Source organism: Palaemon carinicauda, chromosome 33 (genome assembly GCF_036898095.1).
Source record: "Palaemon carinicauda isolate YSFRI2023 chromosome 33, ASM3689809v2, whole genome shotgun sequence".
NCBI classification, from domain to species: domain Eukaryota; kingdom Metazoa; phylum Arthropoda; class Malacostraca; order Decapoda; family Palaemonidae; genus Palaemon; species Palaemon carinicauda.
The window spans coordinates 80,008,368-80,033,654 of record NC_090757.1 but is presented as its reverse complement, the minus strand read 5'-3'; the positions used below and the strand labels follow the sequence as shown (position 1 = coordinate 80,033,654).

General features: G+C 47.0%; 1 protein-coding gene across 1 annotated transcript in view; it reads right to left on the bottom strand.

Moving 5' to 3' along the window:
- LOC137625999 (mitochondrial-processing peptidase subunit alpha) overlaps positions 1–10,781 on the bottom strand; it is a 656,206-nt gene extending 645,425 nt beyond the window's left edge. Inside the window, exon 1 of the mRNA XM_068357083.1 lies at positions 10,366–10,781. Coding sequence (XP_068213184.1) covers positions 10,366–10,400 — 35 coding nt within the window. The 5' untranslated portion in view covers positions 10,401–10,781. The remainder of the gene's footprint in view (positions 1–10,365) is intronic.
- Positions 10,782–25,287: the final 14,506 nt, after the last annotated feature.

Below are 25,287 nucleotides of genomic sequence, written 5' to 3'. Positions count from 1 at the left end.
CTCAGTATCTCTACAGCAAGATGGGATAGCTGTTGTGAAAAGGTACCTCCCTGCTTGTTGATGTAAGCCACTACCGTGGTGTTGTCGCTCATCACCACCACGGAGTGACCCGCCAGGTACTGTCGGAACTGTTGAAGTGCCAGATAGACGGCCTTCATCTCTAGCAGGTTTATGTGGAGGCACTTTTCTGATTCTGACCATAGGCCTGAGGTCCTGTGGCTCAGAACATGGGCCCCCAACCCTTCTTTTGAAGCGTCCGAGAACAGCATCAAATCCGGGGGGGAGGACGAGAAGAGCCACTCAATTTCGGAGGCTTTCGTCTGTCACCCACCACTGAAGGTCCATCCGTTCCGCAGGACCAATAGGGACCAAAATGTCCGGGAAATCGTGACCTTGATTCCACTGAGACTTGAGCCGCCATTGCAGGGATCTCATTCTGAGGCGCCCATTTGGAACTAGACGGGCCAGAGAGGAAAGGTGACCGAGAAGACGTAACCACGATTGGGCTGGAAGTTCTTCTCGTCTGAGGAAAGGATCTGCGACCCTCCTCAGCCTTGCTATCCTGTCGTCTGATGGAAAGGCTTTGTGGAGATTGGTGTCCAAGATCATGCCTAGATATACCAATCATTGAGATGGAAGCAGAGAAGACTTCTCGAGATTTACCATGATCCCTAGATCTTGGCAAAGTCTCAGAAGCTTGTCTCGGTGTCGAAGAAGGGTTGACTCCGAGTCTGCCAGGATCAGCTAGTCGTCCAGATAACGGAGTAGACGAATGCCAATCCTGTGTGCCCACGAAGAGATCAGGGTGAACACTGATGAAAACATGAGGTGCTGTGGAGAGACCGAAACACAGCACCTTGAACTGGTAGATCTTGTTGTCTAGGCTGAATCTTAAGTACTTCCTTGAAGACGGATGGATTGGGATCTGAAGTATGCGTCCTTCAGATCCAGTGTACACATGAAGTCTTGTGGTCTCACTGCAAGTCTGACCGTGTCTGCTGTCTCCATGCTGAACAGAGTTTGTTTGACAAACCTGTTCAGAGCTGAGAGGTCGATGACTGGTCTCCAGCCTCCAGACGCCTTCTTTACAAGAAAGAGTCGACTGAAGAAGCCTGGGGACCCGTCAACGACCTCTTGGATAGCATCCTTCTTTAGCATGGTCTCGACTTCTGCCCGTAAGGCTAGCCCCTTTGCCGATCCCATGGCATAGGAGCTCAACGACACTGGATTCGCTGTCAGGGGAGGAAGAGATGTCATGAACAGGACGCGATATCCTTGACTGATTACAGAAACCGTCCAGGAATCGGCCCCGAGTTGCTGCCATCTGATTGCGCAACTTTGCAAGCATCCCCCCACTGGTGGACATGCAGGGGGATTGCCAATCCTAGCGTTTTCGGCCTCGGCCGCTCCCCCTAAGATTCTTGCCTCCCCAGGAGGACTTCTTGCTTCTCTTGTCTTTGACAGGAAAGGGCTGCTGTTTGAACACCGTTGTCTTCGCTGTCGCTGCCAGTTTCGTCATCTTGGACTGGCAAGGTTGTTGTTGAGGTGCTGGAGGTTTGTAGGGCTTTGATGTGAGAGCCCTTTGGAGGAGAGAATCCTGATTGGATTTCCTCCACCTCTCAGCTGCCTGTTCCACATCCTTGGGCTCAAACAGGCTCTTTCCCATAAGGGAAGAGTGTCTGAGCTTGCTGACTTCGACGGTTGAGACCTTCGAATGGAACCTCTCTACCACCGCATCACGTTGTTTCAAGATCGAATTGGCCCACAAGTTCGAGACTTGGTGGGCCAGAAACTCAATGGTGCGGGTGCCCGAGAGGAGGAAGGTCTTCAGGGCCTTCCTAGTGCTTTCCTTGGACAGATCCTCGGATCGCAAAAGGATGCCCAGACCCCAACCAGACATCCAGCCACGAAGTAGCCTGCATGGCACACTTCACGACCTTCTCCTGGTTTAGGATCTCTGTCGCTGAGAAAGTCACTTGCCAGCTAGAGAGTCTATCAAGAGGAACTCCCTTGGTAAGCTCTTCCACAGAGGTGCAACGGAAGAGCTAAACAAGACTCCTCCATGATCTCAAAATACCTCCTCTGGTGGACACGAGGAGGAGGGAGGAGCTGGTTGCCAGCAGTGGAACGGCTGGAGGAGGCAAGCTCGAAGAGCTGGCCCTCAACCTTATCCCTGGCACTCTTATCCCCTTGGGACCAGGGCAGAGCCGCACTGGCCTTAGTGGGTTTCTGAGTGCCAAAGACTCGGTCCAGGACCGTGTCCTTGCCCTCACGAGGAGGAATCTCAGGGTCAGGAAACTTGTTGAGATTCCTCATCAGTCAAGACCTGCCAGAAGGCATGCTCTGACTCTTGCTGCTCACCCCCTAGAGAACTGGCAGCGAAGTCTCCCGTCCCCAAAGGCTCTTCTTGGGGGGACACATGGACGTTCTCCACGGGTCTCGTTGGCTCTGGTCGAATCCTGGAAGAAGACTTCGGGATGGTCTTCAAGTCCTTCGGTTCCCTCCTAGGAGGGATACAGGACTCCAGCAACGAAGCCTGAGGGCTCTTCTCTGCCCCAACACAGGACGATTTTCCTGCTCGAGGTGGGGTTGCTCCCATTGGTGCGGTGGGAGAAGGTCTCACCTCGGAGGACTCCCCTGAGAACGGAAAATCCTTGTCCACAGGGGATGGAGAAAACGTCTGCGGGGGGGGAAGGAGCCTTCCCGACGGACTTCTTAGGAGCCAGCTTGACCCGAGGAGAAGTCACCACGACCTCTACTCCTCTCTTCCTCTTCAGTGGGGTCGGAGCTGCCCTTGGTTTGGGGCCCAAATCAGAGAAGGCCGGCTTAACAGCCTTGACGACAGCTCTGATAAGGGACTCAAACCATAGCTGCTTACTGACAGATGCAGTGTACGAGACTCCCTCTGGAGGGAAGGGAATCGGGCGATCCTTTGGAGAAGAGACTACAACATGGCCTGCCTGGAAAGAAAGGGAAGAAGATGGGTGCCTGGACCTATCTGAAGATCTCCCCTCCTCCTGCGAGCGCGCTGGTTTGCGCTTGCGAGGGGGGGGGGGTATGAAGACGACCTAGCTGCTCTTGTTCCTGACGACTCGTTTGGTAGCTCGCGTTGCGAAACCCGGTGGGAATCGTGCTTGGGCTGGCGCGAGGGAATAATCCCAGGTTCGCGCGCGGGCGCACGATGGCGCGCAGGTGAAGAGCGCTGGCGAACTGGAGATCGTGGGCGCGCATCAGGATCAGGGCGCGCCAATGTGTGCTGGCGAACAGGAGATCGCTGGCGCGCAGGTGAGTGTGGGCGCGCAGGAGATCAACGGCGAGCAGGAGAGCGCTGGCGCGTAGACTGCAGCAGGAAATCGCTGGCACGTTGTCCCTGGCACAGGATGTTTATGGAGAGTAGTCTCAGGAACAGCAGGAACAGCAGGCGAGCGCTTGCGAGCAATTGCGCGCGAGCGCGCTGGAGAACATGGGCGCACAGGGGATACCTGGCACTTAAGGGACTTACTCACAATGTGAGAAAGCCCCTTTTGCCCCGAAGGGACAGGTGCCCGTTGGATAACCGGGTGCGTGGGCACCCACAGCGCGTCAGCAGCCAGGAATGGAGAAGGAAGATCAGCAGGTCTGGCAGGCGAAGGAAATCGCGAACGATCAGCAGAGAGGTCCAGGGATGCAGCTGCAACGGTCACTGCACGGCGGGGAGGATCCTTTGCGGGGGACTGCGAAGGCGAAGAACCGAAGAGGCGCCTCCTAACTCCCTTGTGGGGAGAAGGAAGGCCTCTACGGTGAAGAGGAAGACGAGCTTTACGTTTGATACGTCCTCTGGGGGCAGCAGGCAGACCATCATCAGTCCTCCGAAGAGGAGTCTCTGTAAGTGAACTCCCCCAAGGGGGAGAATCACCTGCAGGAGAGACCGTTGGACTTAGCTCCTCCCTCGAAGGAAGTTCGGAGGGGGGAACTAAGCCTTCAGTAACATCCGCACCCAAGGCAGAGGTTTGACCTAACTCGTCGGAAGCCTCTGCCACAACAACGTCGACGATAGACAGAGGGTCAACCTCTGCTATCGCCGGCGACTGTTTGACAGCAGCCCCCAACCTGATTATGTCAAACAGGGCTTCCTTGGAGGGCGAACCCTGAAGCCCCAAGGAAGCCCAAAGCTGCAATAAATCATCATTAGACACATTAGCAGAAATAACCTCGCCCAGGGGAGGAGGAGGAGCTGCCTCGCTATGGGAGGCAACACCCTCTCCCGCACCCCGAGGTTGGCGAACACAAGTACGGCCTATGCTACCACTCGACGGCCTCTCGGAAGAGACCGATCGAGTGGGAGCTTCGGAGGAGGTTTGGGCTATGGAAGAAGTGTCTTTGGGATTTTCTCTCTTCAAGGAAACCCTTGAAGGAGAAATATCCCGTTTAGACTTCTTCCGGCGCCGTGAAAACCTCTCCCACTGGGAGGTAGACCACTCCCTACACTCACCGCATACTTTATTTCATTCAAACCGTTGGCTCCTGCGAATAAAGTAGGTGAGCTTTGCCCTCAGTTGTTTTAGGGATAAGTTTGATCCTGATGTTTCTCCTTTGAAGAGCTGTCCTCCCCTGAAGTCTGAAGTTCTACGAAGATAGACCTTTAGACACTCTACTGGACATAGAGAGACATCTTCCTTCAGAGGGCAGATTCTCCAGGGACCCCATCTTTTAGTGGGTAGCTCGTTCTTGGCGAGAAGGGCTGGATTAGGAAAGAGATTCAGTTCTCCCACTTCTGTGAACTGAATGTGAACCTCATTTCTTGATAGGGCTATTATTTCACTAACTCTTGCCCCTGAGGCTATAGCAAACAGGAAAATAACCTTCTGGGTTAGATCCTTGAGAGAACAATCTTCATTGTTCACAGATGAAGCATAATGTAAGACCTTGTCCAAAGACCATGAAATGGGCTTCGGAGGAGCTGCAGGCCTAAGTCTAGCGCATGCCTTCGGGATCTTGTTAAAGATTTCGTTCGTCAGATCCACTTGAAAGGCGTAAAGAAGAGGTCTAGTCAGGGCTGACTTGCACATAGTTATCGTGTTAGCTGCCAGACCTTGATTATGAAGGTGGATAAAGAAGGATAGACAGAAGTCTAAAGCAACCCACTTTTTCCTAGACGATTCATATTGTCTTCTAGTTGACTTGGACTTGTATTCTTCTAAGAAGTCTATACTGCCTTTTGAGATCCAAAATCTTTTCTTAACCGCTAGGGCGAGAAAATCATGAAATGAAGGTTTTGGGTTCTCTGTGATGAAGCGAAGACAGTTGACTTCTGAACCCGTTGAGATAGTGCTGGGTTCGGTACAAGGACCAGCCTCAGCCTCAGTTCCATCACTAGAGGGAACCAGTTGCTCTTGGACCACTAGAGCTGCCGTTTCCTTGAAGGATCTCAGCATGTTGAAGACCTTCAGCAGGAGATTGGATGGAAGGAACAGGAAATTCCGGGTCCATTCGTTCCAAACTAGGGACATGGCGTCCGTTATCTCCCCTAGAGGGTCCTCGTATGGGGCTACATATCAAGGTAGTTTTTTGATGATGCTCGTCACGAAGAGGTCGATCTGCAGTTCCGGGACTTGTTCCAAGATGGAAGAAAATGAGTCTGCGTCTGTGGACCATTCTGACTCTATCGGCTTGAGCCTGAGTAGAGCATCCGCTGTCACACTGCCTATCCTTTGTAAGTGAACTGCTGATAGGGGCCATCTCTCTAAACAAAGGATGGCTAATATCACATGGATTATATGGGATGATCTCTAGCCTTGTCGGTTCAGACATCTCACTATCACTTCACTGTCCAAGATCAGCCTGATGAGGGCTGATCTGCAAGGGGAAAGTTTTCTCACCGTCAAAAGGACCGCCATGGCTTCCAAAATGTTGATGAGAAAGGCCTTGAACAGAGATGACCAAGGCCCTTGGACTTTCCTTTGATGGGAGTGAACTCCCCATTCTTCCGTCGAGGCATCCATGTGGATGGTCATCGACGGCAGAGGTGGTTGCAAGGGCACAGTCCTCATTAGGCTCTTGGCCTTCGACCATGGGTTGAGAAGTGATCGAAGTAAGGCCGTTATCGGTCATTTTAGATCTCTTCAAGTGTTTGATGCGTATCTTCTCCAGACTCCTGACGCATCTTTCAGCTGTGCTCTTAGCACTGGGTCTGTTACTGCTGCAAACTGGAGAGAGCCCAGTACTCTTTCTTTCCTGTTGGCGTCTTGAAATCCTGTCGGATTACAGTAGTCTCTTGACAGACCCTGCGATCTCCCTCCTCTTCCCTGAGGGAATGGAAAGACAATGTGACCTCAGGTTCCAATGGTTTTTCAGCCATTGAAACCCTTGAGCTGGAGAGAGTCAAGACTTCTGAAAGTTGATTTTGCATCCCAGATGTTTCAGGAACTGGGTTACTTCTTTGCATGCTTGCAGACCAGCCGTTTCGGATGCTGCCCGCACCAGCCAGTCGTCCAGGCACTCTGCTACCTGAACAGTTTCTAGGCGTAGTTGTTGCATGACTGCGTCTGCAAGTTTCATGAAGATACTTGGGACTATGTTTAGTCCGAAGAGTATGGCTCTTAGAACATCCTTTATCTTCTGTAACTTGAATCCTAGGTAGGAGGAGAGGGGGCGACTAACTAGAAGGTGCCAATAGGCACGTTAGGTCTATCGAGACTGTGAAAGCCCCTTTTTGTGACAGGGTCCTTATGTGTTGAAGGATTAACATCCTGAACTTGCTGTTTTTTATGAACTTGTTGAGTAGCGACAAGTCCAGAATGACTCTGAGTTTTTCTGAGTCCTTCTTGGGAACACAAAACAGCCTTCCCTGGAATTTGATGGACTTTGATTTCCTTTTAACCTGTATGCTCAAGAGCTATAGGGTATATTCTTCTAGTACGGGATTGGAGTGTTGGAAGAATTGAGGAAATGATGGTGGAGACTTGTTCCGTTTCCATCCTAGTCCAATCTTGATTAGGCCGTGGGCCCAAGGATTGAGGGTCCAACGATCCTGTTGGAGACTCCCTCCTACCGGAAGCATCTCCTTGCTTTGATTGATAGGAGGGTTTACCTCCTCAACTGCCTACCTGGGGCACCGCGGTCATAGTAACTGAGAGATATTGTTGAGCAGGCCGAGGGGAGAGTCTAGACTTCTTCGTCTTCCTTTTAGGTTGGGGACCCACATCCGGGGAAGACTTCCTCTTTGAAGAGATGCCCCACTTCTGGAGAAGGTTCCTATTCTACGTGATGGCTTTCTCGACTACCTACTTGACTACTTCGTTCGGAAAAAGGTCTTTACTCCAAATGTTAGAAGATATCAGCTTCCTGGGTTCATGTTTCACTGTTGCAGCAGCGAACACGAACTCTCTACAGGCTCTCCTAGCCTTCACGAAAGCATACAGGTCTTTTACTAGGATGGCCATATGCATTTTGGTCAGGACCATGAGCATGTCTGGGGTACTTCGTTGGCCTACACACATCTCTATGCAGTTTTGTAGGGATAAAGAGGCCGCAAATCTCTCCTTCGTCTCTTGTTCCATGCAAAAGAGAAACTCAGAAAGTTTAGGGAGATTCTCGCTAAACTGTCGTCCAGCGATGTCCGCATCCAGTTTCCCTACTGAGAAGGTTAGGTGGACTTCCTTCCATTCCTTCTCCTGCATGGGCAAGGCTTACAACAGAGGCCTGCACTCCTCTAGTGCCAGGCATGGTTTGCCTGCCTCCACTGCCTTGGCAACAGATTTAAATGCCTTCAACGTAAAGGGGAAGGCTATTGAAGCAGGTGCAAGAAAGGTAGGGTGTTTCTTGCTCAAGGCAGACACTTTCGACACCGAATAGCCCGCCTTTCTCAGGCTACTTGACAAGAGAGCCTGTGCCTTATTGTGGTCGAAAACCATGACCTCCTTCGGTTCCGTCTCCTCTTTTGACATTGATTCATGCTTCAGTCGAATGAAGCAATCAGGGTAAGGGTTAAAGCTTGGCCAAAACTGGATGTCGTCTAAGGAGACAGCTCCCATCTTCTCTGAGATGTAGAGTTTGCCGTTCAAAATCGGCATAAACTCCGCATACCTCCAGGGATTGGTTTTGGAGCAGGTCAGGAGGTCTTGGCCTCTGGGTCGCTTGTATGACCCTTGGGAGGCAATAAGTGGAGCTTCACGGAGCTCTCTCTTGAATTTCGCTTCCCTTGTTTCGCCTCATTTGCGAATGTTCTCCATTAAATCCGTAAGATGGGCCAGTGACATTTTTAAAGATGTCAGATGTTTTGGAGATCCCTGCTCCCAAGTTGAGTATTATAATTGTCTGTTTTGATTAATCTGGGTAGCGACAAACGTTAATTTTTATAATCCTGTTTGTTTTTAGTCTCAGCCACTTTGCATGATGCCTTCCCTTACGGGTATATTGGCGGCCATTTTGGTGTCGCTACCTTCTGATCTCTTTGTTATGTTTGACCTTCAATTAGTTCCTCATACTAATTGTGGTCTCATTTAGTTGTTTTAAACATCTTATACAGTATTTTGGCAAGGTTTTTGACAGTTATTTAGGCTTTTTGGATGCTCGGTTTGTTACCCACCCGACCGGGCAGTAGACGGCTTCGGTCAGTAGCCTACCCCGAGAGCTTCCTCTTCGATATATCTATTATATGTCTTAGTTAACTTGTTCATTTGGAGTATTTAACGGGTATATGGAACACTGTTTTACTTCATTTAGGAACTCCCTGACCAGGTCGGTATTTAACCCGGTTTTGGAGGGCTAGTTATTGTTTAGAGTAGTGTAGTTTTCCCTGTCCAGTTCGGCATCTACCCGATTTGAGAGGGTTAGGCTATATGTTACTTTTACGCCGCGTTCCTCCCCCTTTTTTACTCATTATGTCATTATAGCCTATTTAATTATATATCACGTCTGCCACATTGCAGTCCAAAATCAAGGGAGGGTAAGAAATACTAAACTTTTCGATTTTGGACTACAGGTATAATAGCCTAAGTAGTAATATACACAGTGTGTGTATATATATATATATATATATATATATATATATATATATATATATATATATATATATATATATATATATATATATATATATATATATATATATATATTAGTGATGGGATGAGTACTCGGAATCAAGAATCGAAAATATCGGAACTTTTCCTGGTATGAGAAATGGAGAATTTACATTGAATTTCCTATTCTGAAAAAGATTCTTTGGAATTCATATGTATGCAACTTAACGATGTGAAAAATGTATTGCTATATCATTATCATTACAGTATCATGACAATGAGGTGAAGATATATATTATTATTGTTATTATTTCAACCTGATAATAAGGTGAAAAAATAATGCTCTGCCCTAGTCCAGGTCAATACTTAGGAAGTAACATAAATGGATGAAAACAGAAATAACTATTTCAAAAGGTTGTAGCAAGATTCATTATATTTAGAAAAGCACCATACCTGGTGTTAGAAGAACGTAGGTAGTCGATACTGTTAAAGGAACAGAAAAAAAAAAAAATAAATGAGGGTAAGTATGCTAGCATTAGAGAACTCGGTAAAGACGCAGGCCGTGACGTCATACTTCTGAGACACAGGCCTTCTATATTGAGATGGCAGTGGCCTTGCCCCCCAGCTAGGTCCATACCAGGGAACTACAGGTAGGTTTGTTAGGTTTTGAGACCTTGGAGCCTTTGTAAATCAGAGGTCAGTTCCTACCGCGTAGATTTAAAATGGACATCAACTAACAAACTTTACCTCCTAACCTAACCTAAAACCCGTGTCCCCCACCCATTACACTGCCGTATTCTAAGTTAGCTGTAATAATACATACAGGTGGCCGCTATCATACATACACCAGTGGCCTTTAACAATTTTAAAAGTGTTAAATAATCATGTCTTGTCTGGTTTTCACACACCAAAAGTCCTATGTTCCCAACTGTGTCCATCGGGAAGGGGGGGTCCATAACGGGCAGTTTATTTGCGGTAGAAATAAAGGTTAAATTTATTGAAAATGCATTGGTTACTTAAGGAAAAGTTTTTTCTTTTGGAAATGTAGTTTTGTGTTTTTCTATAACTTTACCAATTAAAGTATCATATATTTACTAATATGTTAACCTTGATACTGTCCTAGACTACAGGTTCCCTCAGAACGAATGCAGGGTGATTTAGGAAATATATATGGTTCATGTATTAGAGTAGAAATTATAGTATCATACATTTAGGTAGTTGTATTTGGCTAGAAATTAAAGTATCATATATTTAATGATATATGTTAACCGTAATACTGTCCTAAACTACATGTTCCCTTAAAATGAACGCAGGGTGATCTACATCTACAGGACAGTCAAGGCTAAACGGCCCCATTATTACGTACCTGGTTATAACACACGATGTACCAAACCTAAACATTACAACAGATAATTTCCAATGTATTTACACAGACAGGATTCCAAGTATCTTCTCTGGAAATTTTGGAGAATCTATTGCTGATAAATATGTTTCCCGAAAGCTCCGCTACAATTTATGGACCAATTTCAACAATGTTACGTTTGAAGAACTGCCGCACACAACACAACTACTTCAGCAGACGATATTGTTTGGTAGTTTCCTATATGTAAACAGAAGGCATCTACAGATTCTATACACGGGAGCCAAATGTCAAGCTTTTCTGTCGATAAATATTTCTTATAACATTTCATATTAATCATATCTCATCGCATAATTTTACACTATATCTTACAGCTATGAGGGAAATATAGTTTATTCAGCCTACACAACTACGATATTTACATGCTTTTTCACGTCATACGAAAGTATAGGGAAACACATGTTTTACCATAACATTCCCTTACCTGCTCACACTACTATGCTCGTTAGCTTTACTATAATAACATTTCATTAAATAATGGTCATGTTTTCCTTCCTACACTTTCAGTCAAGCTTTATATTTTTACTTTATAGCAAAGCAAGTATTTTATACAGTCTCATTATAATTGCCATGATGATGAAACTTAATTTGAAATAATTATTCACGAGAAACGGAACCACAACGAATTTGCCCTCAGCCGGTACCATGCAATTTATGTACCGGGAAAATATGTTCATATGTAAGGACACCGTTTTACCCGTCGTGTTTCCTCCCCTTTGACAGTTGACACTTTTCTGATAATTGTAATTTCATTATTTGTTCCATACCGCGAACGTTGCGCTCTTTGAGAGCTTTATTTTAATGTATGATATTGTATATTTCCTGAGGCTATCGCCTTAGTATTTGTTAATTTGTTTTGTATATAAAAAAAAAATTATTTTACCGGTTGGAAGTTTCCCTTCCTGGCTACTTTTCCGTCCGCACTCTGTAATATAGTGACCGTTGCAAGTTTAGTAAACCTTGACCCTATTCACGTTGCAAATTCATTTATACAAAGATATATCTTTCTTATTCAAATTACATTCTTTTACGGGTTGCCCAGCGGCAAGAGCCCGTGTTTTACATAAGGTAAGGCAATCTATACACACACACAATTTAGTAAACCGTCAGTCTCTCTCCACTCGTCTTGTTGTCCTCACAACTGGTGACCCTGGAGTGATGTTGGTAACATATAGCAGTTTTGGCTTGCCATTAACGGACTAATTACGGCTGTGTTACCTTCGTGTATCTCCTTTTGCCATTAACGTTTAACAATGTCTTTTGGATTTATCCCACACTTCAGTTTTTCGTAAGGCAGCAACGATGAGTATATCTGACATAACCAGCTCACGCCCTTGGCCCAATGCATCAACTGACCATGACGAAACCACCCCGCCCATCGTGCCCAGCAACCACTTAGCTGTGCCCAAAGTCAACCTGCCACCGTTCTCACAGCACAACACCACCTCCTGGTTCTTGAGGGCGGACGTACTCTTCAGGGTGGCCAAGCTAAACGACCCCTGCGCCAAAGCTGACATTGTCCTGACCTCCATCCTTGAGGAGATGTTTGACAAGATCTCCCCATGGCTCGACGCTCACTACGGTCAGGTATCCTACGACGACATGCAAACCAAACTAATTAATATATACTCACTTTCCGTTTCAGCAAGGGCAAAGAAGGTCCTTGATCTCAGCAATAGACCCATGGGTGACACCTCTCTCGTAGAAGCGTGGGATGAACTGGTTGGACTTTTCATGCTGCCCGAGACCATTGCCAATGGACGACGACGCGATATAAGCTTATCTCGCGAAATATTTTTTCAATGCCTTCCGCAGGACGTGAGAGCCCAGCTCACCGATACTGACACCCTGCCGATGAACGACCTCCTGTCAAGGGCACAGAAGTTATACGAAGCTTCCAAGGCCTCCCGCCTTGGTGCATCATCCTCCTACAGTTGCTCATCCCTCGACTCCTCGGCGGCGCCCTCTGTTGTCGATGACGAAATCCTTGCCCTGATGAAGAAGAAACCTCCGCAGCCGATGCAGCAGAACCATAGACCGAACCCGACTTGATGCTTTTACCACCAGCAGTTTGGGAGCAACGCAATGAAGTGCAGGGCCCCCTGCAAGTTCCCGAAGAAATTTTGACGCCAGCCACCGCCGACATCAACCGTAGCCGCAGTAGCAGATCACGGCAAGATAGGATTCTACATCCGCGACACCGTATCCAACCGTAGGCTTATGGTTGATACGGGCTGTATGCAGTCAACATTTCCTCCCTCACAGGCTGACCTAAACCGTGCGCCTAGCAGTGATGCTCCCTCACTCATCGCCGCCAACGGGTCTCCCATACGGGTGCTGAAAATCTCAATCATGGGCCGATTTTACTCTTGGCCCTTCGCCATCACCGACGTCAGACACCCCCTCCTTGGCGCAAACCTCCTGGCTCACCATGGTCTTCTCGTCGACGTCGCCGGGAAACGTCTCATCAACATCGGGACATGCCGAACCCGCCCACTAAGAGCTGGTCCTGGTATCACACCCATCTCCGCCGTCGTAGCGCAGCCCTACGCCGCCCTTCTTCAGGAGTTCCCTGATGTCTTCAAGCCGGAACTTCAACAGTTGCCGGGGTCCCCCTCCAAGCACGGGGTCTACCACCACATCAATACAACGGGACCTCCCACGCACGCCAAGTTCCGCCGCAGAAGCTGAGAGATGCTAAGCGTGCCATCGAAGACATGGAACAGATGGGCATATGCAAGAAGGCGTCCAATCCTTGGGTGTCTCCTCTCCACATGGTGAAAAGCTGGACGAAACATGGAGGCCCTGCGGTGACTACCAGTGCCTTAACCTCATCACAACGCCATACCACTACCCTCTGCTGAACATGTAAGACCTCAGCAGCACCCTTCAGGGGGCAAAAATTTTTACTAAAATGGACCTTCTTAAATCATACTTTCAGGTTCCTGTGTGCACAGAGGACGTGCCTAAGACCGCCATCATAATGCCGTTCAAATTCAACCTTCGGCCTATGCAACGCTGGGGCCACGTTTCAACAATTGATGGACAGCATCTTGGGGGACCTGCCGTTTTGTGTCTGCTACGTAGACGACATCTTAATCTTTTCCAGGACGAAAGAGGAACACCGGAGATATGTCCGCGCTGTGCTGAAACGCCTTCAGGAGAACGGTTTGATTGTGCGCTTCCATAAGTGCACATTCGGCGCCGGGAGGGTGGACGTCCTCGGAAATCAAATATCCGCAGCGGGCGTGAAGCCCACATTGACCAAGGTAGACACCGTTAAAACCTTCCCAACCCCAATGACCATCCGGCACCTTCAGGAGTTTTTGGGGATGGTAAACTACTACCATCGCTTCATCACCAACATCGCCCACATGCTGACCCCCCTCGACGTCGTCCTGAAGGGAAAAGCCAAGAAGCTCGTCTGGGGTCCCCTGCAGCAATGCACCTTCGACAGGACAAAGGCCGCCCTTGCCGAAGCCACCACCCTGGTGTACCACGACGACAGCGCCCCCCTGAAGATGACTACCTATGTAGTTGTTTGCGAACTGTGGCCAGAGGTAGCACCCGAACTGCCTAGTATCCAAATGCCGACCACAACCCGACGTTCACTACACAACAAATATACAACGGTGGAATACCCAAAAATCTAGGTAACAGGTCAAGAGAACGGAGCATTGGGCACCACCCCTTGACTTATACTGGGCAAGGGGACCCAGCTAGAACCTGACTTCCCCCTTTGCTTCTCTTGCCTTTAGCTTGCTGATTATAAGTAAAAGTATAAGAACATTAGGTGAAAGGTAATATTATAATTAAAAAACTAAGAAAAAAACAGTGGCTGTAAGGAACTGAAATGAAATGCTGTGTTCATAAAAACAAGCAAAAAAATATTCATTTGTAAAGGAAAAAAAAAAGAAACCTGTTAGGAATACATTAACATTTATTTGTCAATTCAAATAATCAATTAACGGAAAAATTATCATCCCTTTACACTCCAGCTCCACAAAAAAAAAAAAAAAAAAAAAAAAAAAAATTATTCACACGAGGCACATTCATAAGTGTTCCAATACAGTACAAGTATAAACAAAGGCACACCTAGCCGTGTATCTATTTGGGCAAATACCAGTAGCTTGCCTCACGATCAAAGGGTTCATAAAACAAGGATTGCAATTCATGTGGCAAAACTAGAAGATCCCCGCAATCTTGCTTATAACTATCTTCCGCCAGTCAGACTAGCAACATACTCAGGTGAATCATGCAGATTCCACTGGGTTTAGGAATTGAACACACTTAAAAGTTCGGCTATCCCTGCAAAAAAAAAAAAAAAAAACTGTTCTATGCCACTTTATGTTCTCTTGATTTTGGGCCAAACATTTAAAAAAACTAACCATCACTAAGTTCCAGTATGGAATCACATTCTGTGATCTGATGATGTAGAGTAGCAATATCTTGAGCCTTGTTGATGTAATCTTGGATACTCAAGTTTTCCAACTGTCGAAGCTCTTTTTCAACTGACTGAGAATACTGACGAAGATCTGTGCCTGATGTCAAAACTTCTCTAATGACATCATCTTATAGTTGAGCCTCGAAACTTGAGTTCATACCTTCACTCTCTCCCGTTTCACCCATTTTGAGCACTGCATCATTTATTTCTATAAAAACGAGATAATCATGTTTTGCGATACATTGGATTCCAGGGACGGATGTACTTACTCTTTTCTATATACTGTACATACAGTACTCTAAAGAATAAACTTCCCTTACACTCCCTACTGCGTGTAGGGGGCTGCTGTCAATACCTGGAAAGGGATAATAACAGATTAAGACATTTTTTTTTATGGGGGGAGGGACTTGAGCGCTACAAAACACTGTATATGGAAATTAAATTTTTTTTTATAACATACAAACATTAAAGTTTTCTTAGACACAAACCCCTATATATTGCACCAACGCCAGCAATGTCCCCTGCGGTGCTGTCCTCGAACAGATCGTCAATGGTTACCCGCAGCCCTTGGCCTTCTTCAGCAAGAAACTCAAACCTGCAGAAAACAGGGAGCTCCTCGCCATCCGCTACTTCAAATACATGCTTGAAGGTACCCCTTTCACCATCATAACGGACCACCAACCGCTGATCCACACCTTCACGAAGTCTTCATACACATGGTCCTCTCACCAACAACGACATCTGGCAGCCATTGCAGAATTTGGCTGCATTATCAGCTATGTACCGGGGAAGAAAAACCCCGTCACCGATGCCCTCTCCAGGATCGAGATCAAGGCAGTCCACCTGTGGATCGACTATGCCAACCTCGCCGTAGAACAGCAGAGCAACCCAGAGGCCCAGGACTATCGTACACTAACATCAATACTACAGATGAAGGATATTCCCCTCAGCCCGGCTGGGGAAACCATCCTCTGCGACACCCATGGATTCCTGCCTCCTGTAGAAGGAAGATCTTCGACGTCATCCACGGATCATCACACCCTTCAGGTCGCACTAAAGCCCATCTACTATCCGAGAAATTCATCTGGCCAGGGATCAAGAAAGATGCCCGCTGTTGGATCTTAAGCTAGGCAGGATCAGGAAATGATAGTCAGCGTGGTTTCGTATCTTCATTGCAACTGATACACAACAGAAGGAAATACAGATAGCCCGTGACGTAGACAATGACGTCACTTATGTGGGCGGTGCTTAGGCCCTGCAAGCAGCCTCGTCTTACATCTTACATCTCCCTCCCAAAATATTACGAGGGTAATATTTTCAAAACTTATAAATGACAATATCAAAAGCAGATATGACAAACGAAATGCTATACACTTCTGTTCCTTATCGACGGATGCCCACTACCATCTAGTCTCACGATGCACTGTCTATGAGGTCGTTGCCCGACTATGATTCCCAGCCTGTCCCAGGCCTTGGTCATCTGGTTCTGAGCCCTAACATGCGTGCCTGGCTGTAAGGGCGTTAGTCTCTTGTCGCTGCCGCTTTCAATTATCTTCTCATTTTTCTCTGCTACTTGAAGTTCTCTTTTTCTAATGGATTTTCTCCAGTGTTGGTCTATCATATAGTTGAGTTTTGCAGTCAGTAAACCATCCCGTAACTCTCCCAGTTGCCAATTGCACCGGAGATTTATTTATACCCCTTAAGGGCGTGTTCAGGTATTGTAGCATGGCAAATGATACCTTGTTGTTATCGAGGCTTCCAGTCCCGCTGAAACTTGTTCTAATTATCCTTTTTGCGGACTTAACTGCGGCCTCGGCTCTCCCATTTGACTGCGAATAGTGGGCCGATGATAGGCGTATGTCAACTCTCCATCTTCTGTGGAAGATCATCATCTCTTCACTCACCAGGTTGGTGCCGCCGTCGGTAGACAATTGTTCAGGTGCTCCCCATCGAGTGAAGTAATGCCTAAGTTTTGTCATGACCTTTGCAGACGAAGTGCCATTGGGGAAGTGGGCTATTTCTAGCCAGCCTGTAAGCCTGTCACAATATGCCATATACATGTGTCCTTTGAGCTGAAACAGGTCCATGACAGTCTGTTGGAAAGGATACTCTGAGGCAGGGGTCATTTTCATGACTTCGGCAGGCAGTGATGGTGCGTGGGCGTCGCATGATGTACATCATGAACGATGAAGCTGGAGGTCACCCTCGATGCCCGACCAGTAGACTGAATGTCTCACTCTCCTCAACATTTTATTTAGGGCTTGATGTCCAGCATGGAGGTTGGTGGTTATCTGATGGCGAAGCCCTTCGGGAATGACAAGGCGGATGCAGTTGTCGTTGAAGCAGTATGTGACCAGGTTGCCAGATATAGAGAGACGTTCTCTGATGCTGTAGAAGGGCCTCAAACATGCAATTTCTTGAGATTTCTTTGAGTTCCAGTCCCCTGCAGTCATTTGAGCAACTAGTAGCTGATATGCTGGGTCATCCAGGGCTGCCTCTTCAACAGTTTTCTCGTCAATGGTGCACTGCTCCTGTAGGTTTTCTGTGATTGCTGATACCATAGCGGTTGTTAATTCTTCGTTGAAGCTCGCATCCTGTCTATCTGGCGCCGTCCTCAGGGTAGGAAAACGAGAGAGGAAGTCAGCAGCATAATTTCTCTTGCCTGGTAGGTATTTAATGTTGAAATTATACAATAATGTTCTCTCCTTTAATCCAAACAGTCTGGGGTTGATAATATCGCCGAGACTTCTATTGCCTGGTAACGTGACTAAAGGGCAGTGGTCCGTGACAATGGTTAAGTTCGGGCAGCCCAATAAAATAATCGTGCCTTTTTTAAGCACCAGGCCACTGCAAGGGCTTCCCCCTCCACAGCTGCATACCCAGACTCGGCGGGCGTGAGAAACCGACTGCCACAAAGTGCTATTCTCCAAGCATCTCTACAACAGAAGGGGGTTTCGACGAAGGTACAACTGCAATATTGTTGGAGGATGACGAAGCCCACACCCTCCTTACTCCAGTCAGTGACTGCTACAAGTCGACCGCAACTTATTGTAGTAGGTGAGGCCGTCCTTGGCCAACTTGCAGACGATGTCTTGCACTTAACGAAACTTCTCCTGAAGGTGCTCATCCCAATACACCTGTTTGCTTGAGGGTTTCTTCAGCAGGTCTCTAAAGTGGGTCATGATGGGCGCTGTTGTTAGGAAGGGGGCCAGCTGATTGACAAAACCATACCATGACCTGATGTCAGATATTGTGGCCTTTTGGGGCATAGAAAAACTTTTGATAGCAGATAAGTAACCTTCTGAAGGCTTGTAGGAGTCCCAACCGACGTCGAATCCGATGAATTCCGCTTCTTTCTTGCAGAACTTGAATTTTTCTGGTTTCAAAGTGATGCCTATGTATGCACAGATTGCGAGGAAGTCATACACATGCCAAAAGGTGCTTTCTACGCTCGAATCATACAGAAGTGTGTTGTCCACACACTTAAACTTCCTGGATACTTCTTCAATGGCATCATCAAAATGGCGTGTATATGCGTCGGAGGCAGAACAATGTCCCATTGGTGTCCTTCGGTATTGGTACCTGCCCCAAGGTGTGATGAATGTGGTTAGGGGTATGCTTTCCTTGTCCAGTTCTACCTGGTGAAATCCCCAATAGGCGTCGGCCACAGTCTTGTATGAGCAAAGGGGAATGCTGGATACCATATCAAAGGGCGTAGGGTTATGGTGCTTCTCCCTTCTACAACTTGCATTGAGTTTTTGGTAGTTGACCGTATGTCTTGGTTGCCCCGTCTTCTTGGCCACGACCACAATACGTGAACACCATTCTGTGGGCTCTCCAGAGGGAGCTCTTTGTGAGACCCCTCTCTTGATGTCCTCCTCCAACTGGGCTTTCACCTCCTTTTCCCAGTGCTTAGGTACTGACGCAGGTGTGTGGCAGGCGTAAGGAACTGCGTCAGGTAATAAGTGGATATGGTGGGGTTCCCCATTCATTACCGGGAGGGGTTCTCTCTCGGTGTTGAAAGTCGTACTTGAAAAATGGGCTACTAACTAGTTTTCTAATCTGATAATATTCTCCTTACTAGGGGGAAACGGAATGGCCGACGGTCTCACAGGTTGATCGGTTGTTTCAGCTAATGTATGGGTTGCACTTGCTGCTGTAGGGGCAGAATCCATGAAGGGGGCGTGGTTAGGAAACGTTTCTGGCACAAGACCAAGTTTCTTGCAAGCATCCAGGGATAAATAAAAGTCAATGGAGGACTTTACAAAGTATACTTCCTGGGTTCTGTGCCTCCCCTTGTATTCTATGGTGCAAGAGGTCGACCCTAAAAACTTCAGATGCAGGTTGGCAAAGTCTCGCAATCCTCCCTTTAACCTCAGCTTAGCTGGTTTTATGTTCAACGTCGCAAGAATAGCGGGTCCCGCAGCACAAACCTGGGCACCAGTGTCTGGCATCGCTCGGACACAGGACCACTCTCCTAAGTTGACCAAGCATACATCGACACGAATAGTGGGTTGCGGGGACGGCTTATTCCACAACCTTGCCTCTGCTGCTACGACAACCGCAATCACTGAACCCGCTATGTCCGACTCCGCTGCCAGACCACTGACGTTATTCCTGGCACTTCGCCTTCTGCAACACTTCTTCAGGTGACCGGTTTTACCGCACCCGTAACATGACATTTTTCTTGCGGGACATGAGGAATACCCAGGGGTATGACGAGTACCACAATTACCACAAGGACGCAATTGTACAGAGGTACACCTGTCACAATTAGCAAGGGCGGCTGCCACCTCCACCTCGTGTTCCTCCTCGAACCCACCGACAGCAGCTGCTCTAGGGGAGCTGCTAAGCCATGCCCTATTACGAAGGGCGTCGTCACGGGCGGCCTCGAAAGCACTGCACATGACTCTGAGGGAATCGATATGACAGATATTATTGCATGATTGAAACACTTGGCTTTTGAGCACTTTATCACTTAGGCCTACCATGAGCTTAAGCAAAAGCATATATTCAGATAAATTATGATTGCAATTAGGACATGTGAATGCACAATCAGTAGCCTTTTGTGTACACTTAATAAGATAATCATTGAAGGACTCACTAGGCTCTTGGGCTAAACAAAAAAACTTGAGCCACTGTGCCGCTTGGTTAGAAGCTTTCACTACCATTTGCTTAACTGCATTGAATGCCCCTTCAGTAGACAGGGCACTCCATTGGGCGTCAGTATACCTAGAATCGAGGGTACGTTGCAATATCGGAACACAATGTAGCCTTATATGATGAACTGCCTCGTTAGGCTACAACTTGCATAGTTGCAACTAACACTCCATTGACCGTCTCCAAGACCTGAAGGCTGCAGGGGACACCTCAGCTTCGCCCTTTTCCGGAGCTGCAGACGAAGGGATACTTGGTTGGGGAACATTGGTACCCTGGAGTGACAATGCTGTTATCTCGGCCTGAAGATTCTGGATTGCGTGTTGCTGGGTTTGTAACACATGGTGAACCTGCCGCATGGAAGCCGGCGATATCCTGACACCGGTTCCAGAGATTCCTGTCCTTGCAATCCTGCCCCTATGTAATGCATACGAGGGTCGTCTCGACGGTGGTGCCATGCTGTGCCACGGTTATTACTATAGGTCCTCTTTTTATTTTCATTCACTGCGCCATGTTGGATCTTGTGCTAGGCAGGATCAGGAAATGATAGTCAGCGTGGTTTCGTATCTTCATTGCAATTGATACACAACAGAAGGAAATACAGATATGTCATGACATGGACAATGACGTCACTTATGTGGGCGGCGCTTAGGCCCTGCAAGCAGCCTCATCTTACATCTTACACCCGCAAGTGGGCGAGAACCTGCATTAACTGCCAGATGAGTAAAGTCAACTGCCATACTGAGTCGGGAGTCGGCGACTCCCCAACCCAAGAGACGATTCGGACCCCTCCACGTGGACGTCGTGGGACCTCTGCCGCCTTCCCGGTTCTGTAAGATACCTCATGACAATCGTCGACTGCTCCACTAGATGGTTAGAAGTGACTCCAATGTCCGAAGGAATCACCCATGCCTGCGCCGAAGCTCTCCTGTCGAGTTGGATCAGCCGCTTTGGGGTCCCCGACAATATCACGATGGACCGAGGTTTTGTCTTCTTGTCAGATAACTGGCTCTCTCTGGCAAACCTGATGGGAACAACACTCCACAGCACCATGGCATACATCCCTGCAGCGAACGGCATGGTCGAGAGAACTCATCGCACTCTCAAGGCAGCCCTGATGGAGAGATGTACGGACGAACATTGGAAAGCGCAACTCCCATGGGTCCTCCTTGGCCTTCGCACCGCTCCCCGGGCAGACGGCGAACCTTCCCCTATGAAGGTCTACAGAAAGGCACTTACAGTCATCAGCGAGTTCTTCCCTGCAACTACTAACAACACTAAGCTGAATCCCCTGAGAGAGATAGGTGGGAAGTTCAGGCCATGCCTGAAAACATACAAGGACAGGACCAGACACTTCATGCCCAAGAACCTAGACAACTGCGACTACGTCTTTATCCGGGTCGATGCTCACCGCCAACCCCTGACTAGATCTTATCGTAGCCCTTACAAGGTCATCTGAAGAACAGCCAAATCTTTCCTCTTGAACCTCCACGGACAAGAAGATTGGGTGCCGATTGACAAATTAAAACCAGTGATCCTTGAAAGCAACGAGATCACTGCCGGCCTTGGTAGACCCAGGATTCCGCCTCAGAACAAATCATCCACCAAGCTGGAGAAAACCACGCAACGACAAGGGAAAATGATTCCTCTGAAGCAGAGCAACCTTCCTCTCTGTTCTAGCACCAGAGGGGAACTACGTCACCCTCCATGATACAGGGATTAATTGCTTCAACCATCTCCGATGCCCGCTGTCTGGGACGGTGGGAGTACTTGTAAGGACACCGTTTTACCCGTCGTGTTTCCTCACCCCGGACACTTTTTTGATAACTGTAATTTTATTATTTGTTCCACGCAGTGGTTTTTTGTATCATGATGTTGTGCTCTTTGAGAGCTTTATTTTAATATATAATATTGTATATTTCCTTAGGCTACCGCCTTAGTATTTGTTAGTTTGTTTTGATAAAAAACTGGCTACTTTTCCGTCTGCACTCTGTAATATAGTGACTGTTGAAAGTTTAGTAAACCATCAGTCTCTCTCCACTCGTCTTGCTGTCCTCACACGCAAAGACAACAGCTTCAATTCCTTAATTGACGTAAAAACTTGCATTTCTTAAAATATGCATACCCTCAAAGGAAAAAAAAAGTTGTGAATTAGCAAATAAACAGAAACTAGAGTCAGTAGTATTGTGAGGACACAAATTGAGAAGCACCTGAGAACTGACTTGTTTGTTGGTTCGTTCGTTTTCAGATTGCCTTGCTTTATGCAAGACATGTGTTCTTGCATTGGCAGCCCATAAGTATTTATTGTTCGTTTGTTCGTTTTAGATTACCTTATCTATAGCAAGACACGGGGGTCTTGCGTTGGCAGCCCACAAGCAAATTTACTTTCTCAGAGTAGCTTCCCAAGGGAGGCCAAAGTTCAGCCAACGGGGATCGAGTAACAGTGAGTTACTTACAATGGGGGTTACTGAATTTTAATACACAGGGGAGAGTTGCTATGTCTAAGACATCTACGGGGTTGGGGTTGAATCTCAACACCAAGGGAACACACACGTAGATCCAGCAAGTTCAAAAGGAGGGGTGGGGTGTCGGAAAACCTAACCAAAGCAGCGGGTGGTCCGGGGGTGATGTAAGTCTCGGAAGCTGACACAATTGTAAGCTATTTTAGAGCGATTTTTCATGTATCTGAAACCCTTTCTCCTTATAGTTGCATTAACAAGGTAAATACACATTATGCAATAAGAACATCCGCATCATATAGATTAAACATTTCAGCAGTAATCTCTACTATTACTTTTAATACATAACTGTACATTCACGAGAAACATTATCAACTGACTACCTTGAGTTATTTCTATAATTATTGGAGCGCCTGCATCCTTCCACTATCAACCAACAGCAATTCTTGACTCATCGAATTGTACTTAGTCTCTCCACTTTTTCCAATTTGATTCATATCATAAACACAATTTCTTAATTTCTATCTCTTATATAATGATTTTATACCACTTGGGAGTGTGTGTGTGTGCGTGTGTGTATGTAATGCTGTTACACGTACCCTTGTCTATTGCACATGATAAACGATTCAGAAAATTTCATCAAAGGGCTATTTATGATACTATCACTAAATACGAGACTTATGCATTCAGCCACAAATAGTTTATGATTTCAAATGAAGTATGGATCAAGAATAAAGACATGGGAGGATCTTTTTTAAAACTGCTATGTGTGAGGTAATGCAATAAATAAATAAACTTAAAGCACTTGTCCATTGAAGGTGGTAAGAGTTCATATTGACCCTACTATACATATTTGTGATTAAAATGGGTTTCACACTATTGCTCGTGACTATCATAGATTTACAGTACTTTCAAATGTAGAATTATAAATAGTTTTTTACTTTTGAGCAAGACCACCGTCGTAGGAAAAACTGTAAAAACAAAATAACTTAATTAAAGAATGAAATGTGAAAATAAAAATAACTGACAAAATAATTATTTTCCACAAATATGCCAAGTTTATCAGTGGAACTTTTGTTCTTGAAAATCCCAAGTTTAACAGTCAAACTTATTTTGAAAACCCCAAGTTTAATAGTCAAACTTCATTGAAAGCCCCAAGTTTAATGGTCAAACTTTTTTTTCTTTAACAGTCGTAAGGCGGCCGCCCCACTCCCTCTGGATCCGCTGGTGAAGCAGTTGCTCTGACTGGTGTGAAAGGGAAGGAAGTAATTCGGATGACTCCTTTTTATGTCCATGAAAGGAACTTAATGGTTAATAGACAGTCTGTCAGCACAAGAGAAAGTGTGATGGCAGCAAGTCCCAGTAAGTAGGAGAGACTGGGAGAGGAGAGAAGATTTTTTAAGTCAGAGAGAAAAGAAGCAGTTTTAAGTAAAGAAGCTTATCCTTGCTCGGTGATTGGTAGGTGAAGATGGCAAAGCAACTCTAGGAAGTTGGGAATTTTGTCAAGGGAAATTACTCTGGTAAGGATTTGGATGGTTAGGGGAATGAAGTGTTCAAGGGTCAGTGACTCAACTTGCTGAGCAAGGGTTTGGGTAGGATTGGAAGGAGTAGGATTTGGGAGAGGTGTTGGTTCTGGTTGACCAGAGGTCTCAGGGATGGTAAGGTGGGCAGCTGGCAATGAGTTCTCTGGCAAGGAGGTCTCTGGTTCTTGGGTGACTGTTGCTGCGTCGAAGGTGCTTGCAGTGGGTTGGGTGGGGAGGTCTTCTTCATGGCTGCAATCCTCTTCAGCCGCTCTGGACATCGCCTATTCCAGGCATGATGAGGCTGGGAGCAGTTGGGACCCTTTGGACGGGTTTCTTTGCCATTCTTATAGGTGGTGATGCAGATGTTGGTCTCATGGCACTGTCTGCAGACATCGCAGATGGTGGGCCCCATGCAGTCTTCTTTGTGATGCCCGAAATGCTGGCAGCAAAAGCCCCAGAGGGGCTTAGGTGTGTAGTCGTGGATGGGGAAGGTTCCCCATATGCCTAGATCCAGTGAAGGTGGGACTGGATCGATGAATGTGACAATAAGCCTGCTGACAGGGACATCATTCTTGTTCTTGCAGCGCACCGCCCTGCAGATGTTGCTGCAAGAAGTAACTAAGGATAGTGGCATAGAGACTGGGTACTTGGTAATGATGGCTTTCCTCCGTATCGTGGCAGGATCGAGTAGTGTCAGGGGGGGTTCCTTTTGCAGAAAGAAGGCAGTTTCCTGATCCTTTGGGGAGATAATAAGCTCCCCCTTGGGATTCAGATCAAGCTGTGGTGCACATACCAGGTTTGGCGGCCATGGTAGCAACTGCGGCGTAGGAAAGAGATCTGTCAGTTTGGAGGAGCTTGAATTTAGGAGAAGGTTTCTTCACCTGTGTCTTCGGTGCAGGAATGCTGGAGGCAATATCAGTGGCTTCCTTCAGGAACTGCATTAAACAGTCAGTGCAACTGCAGTCCAGGGAATGGTTTCCCTTAGGGACTGCCTGGGTCTCAGCAGGTAGGTCTTCCTTCTCCATGGATGTAGAAGTCTCAGGTGCCCGGGTTTAGCTCTGAAGCTGATGGTGCAACTGACTGCTGAGGAGTTGATGACATAGGTGATGGTTGGGGAGTGGATAAAGGCCGAGGAGTTGTAGCAGGCGAAAATTGAGGTGTTGAGGTACTGGGGAAGGGCGTTCTGGGATCTTCTTGCGTTTGGAGGGATTTGCATTACAGTTCCTTAGGCGTTGTAGAGGTCCTGAAGTAGGGGATAGACTTGTCTGATACAACTTTCCAATCG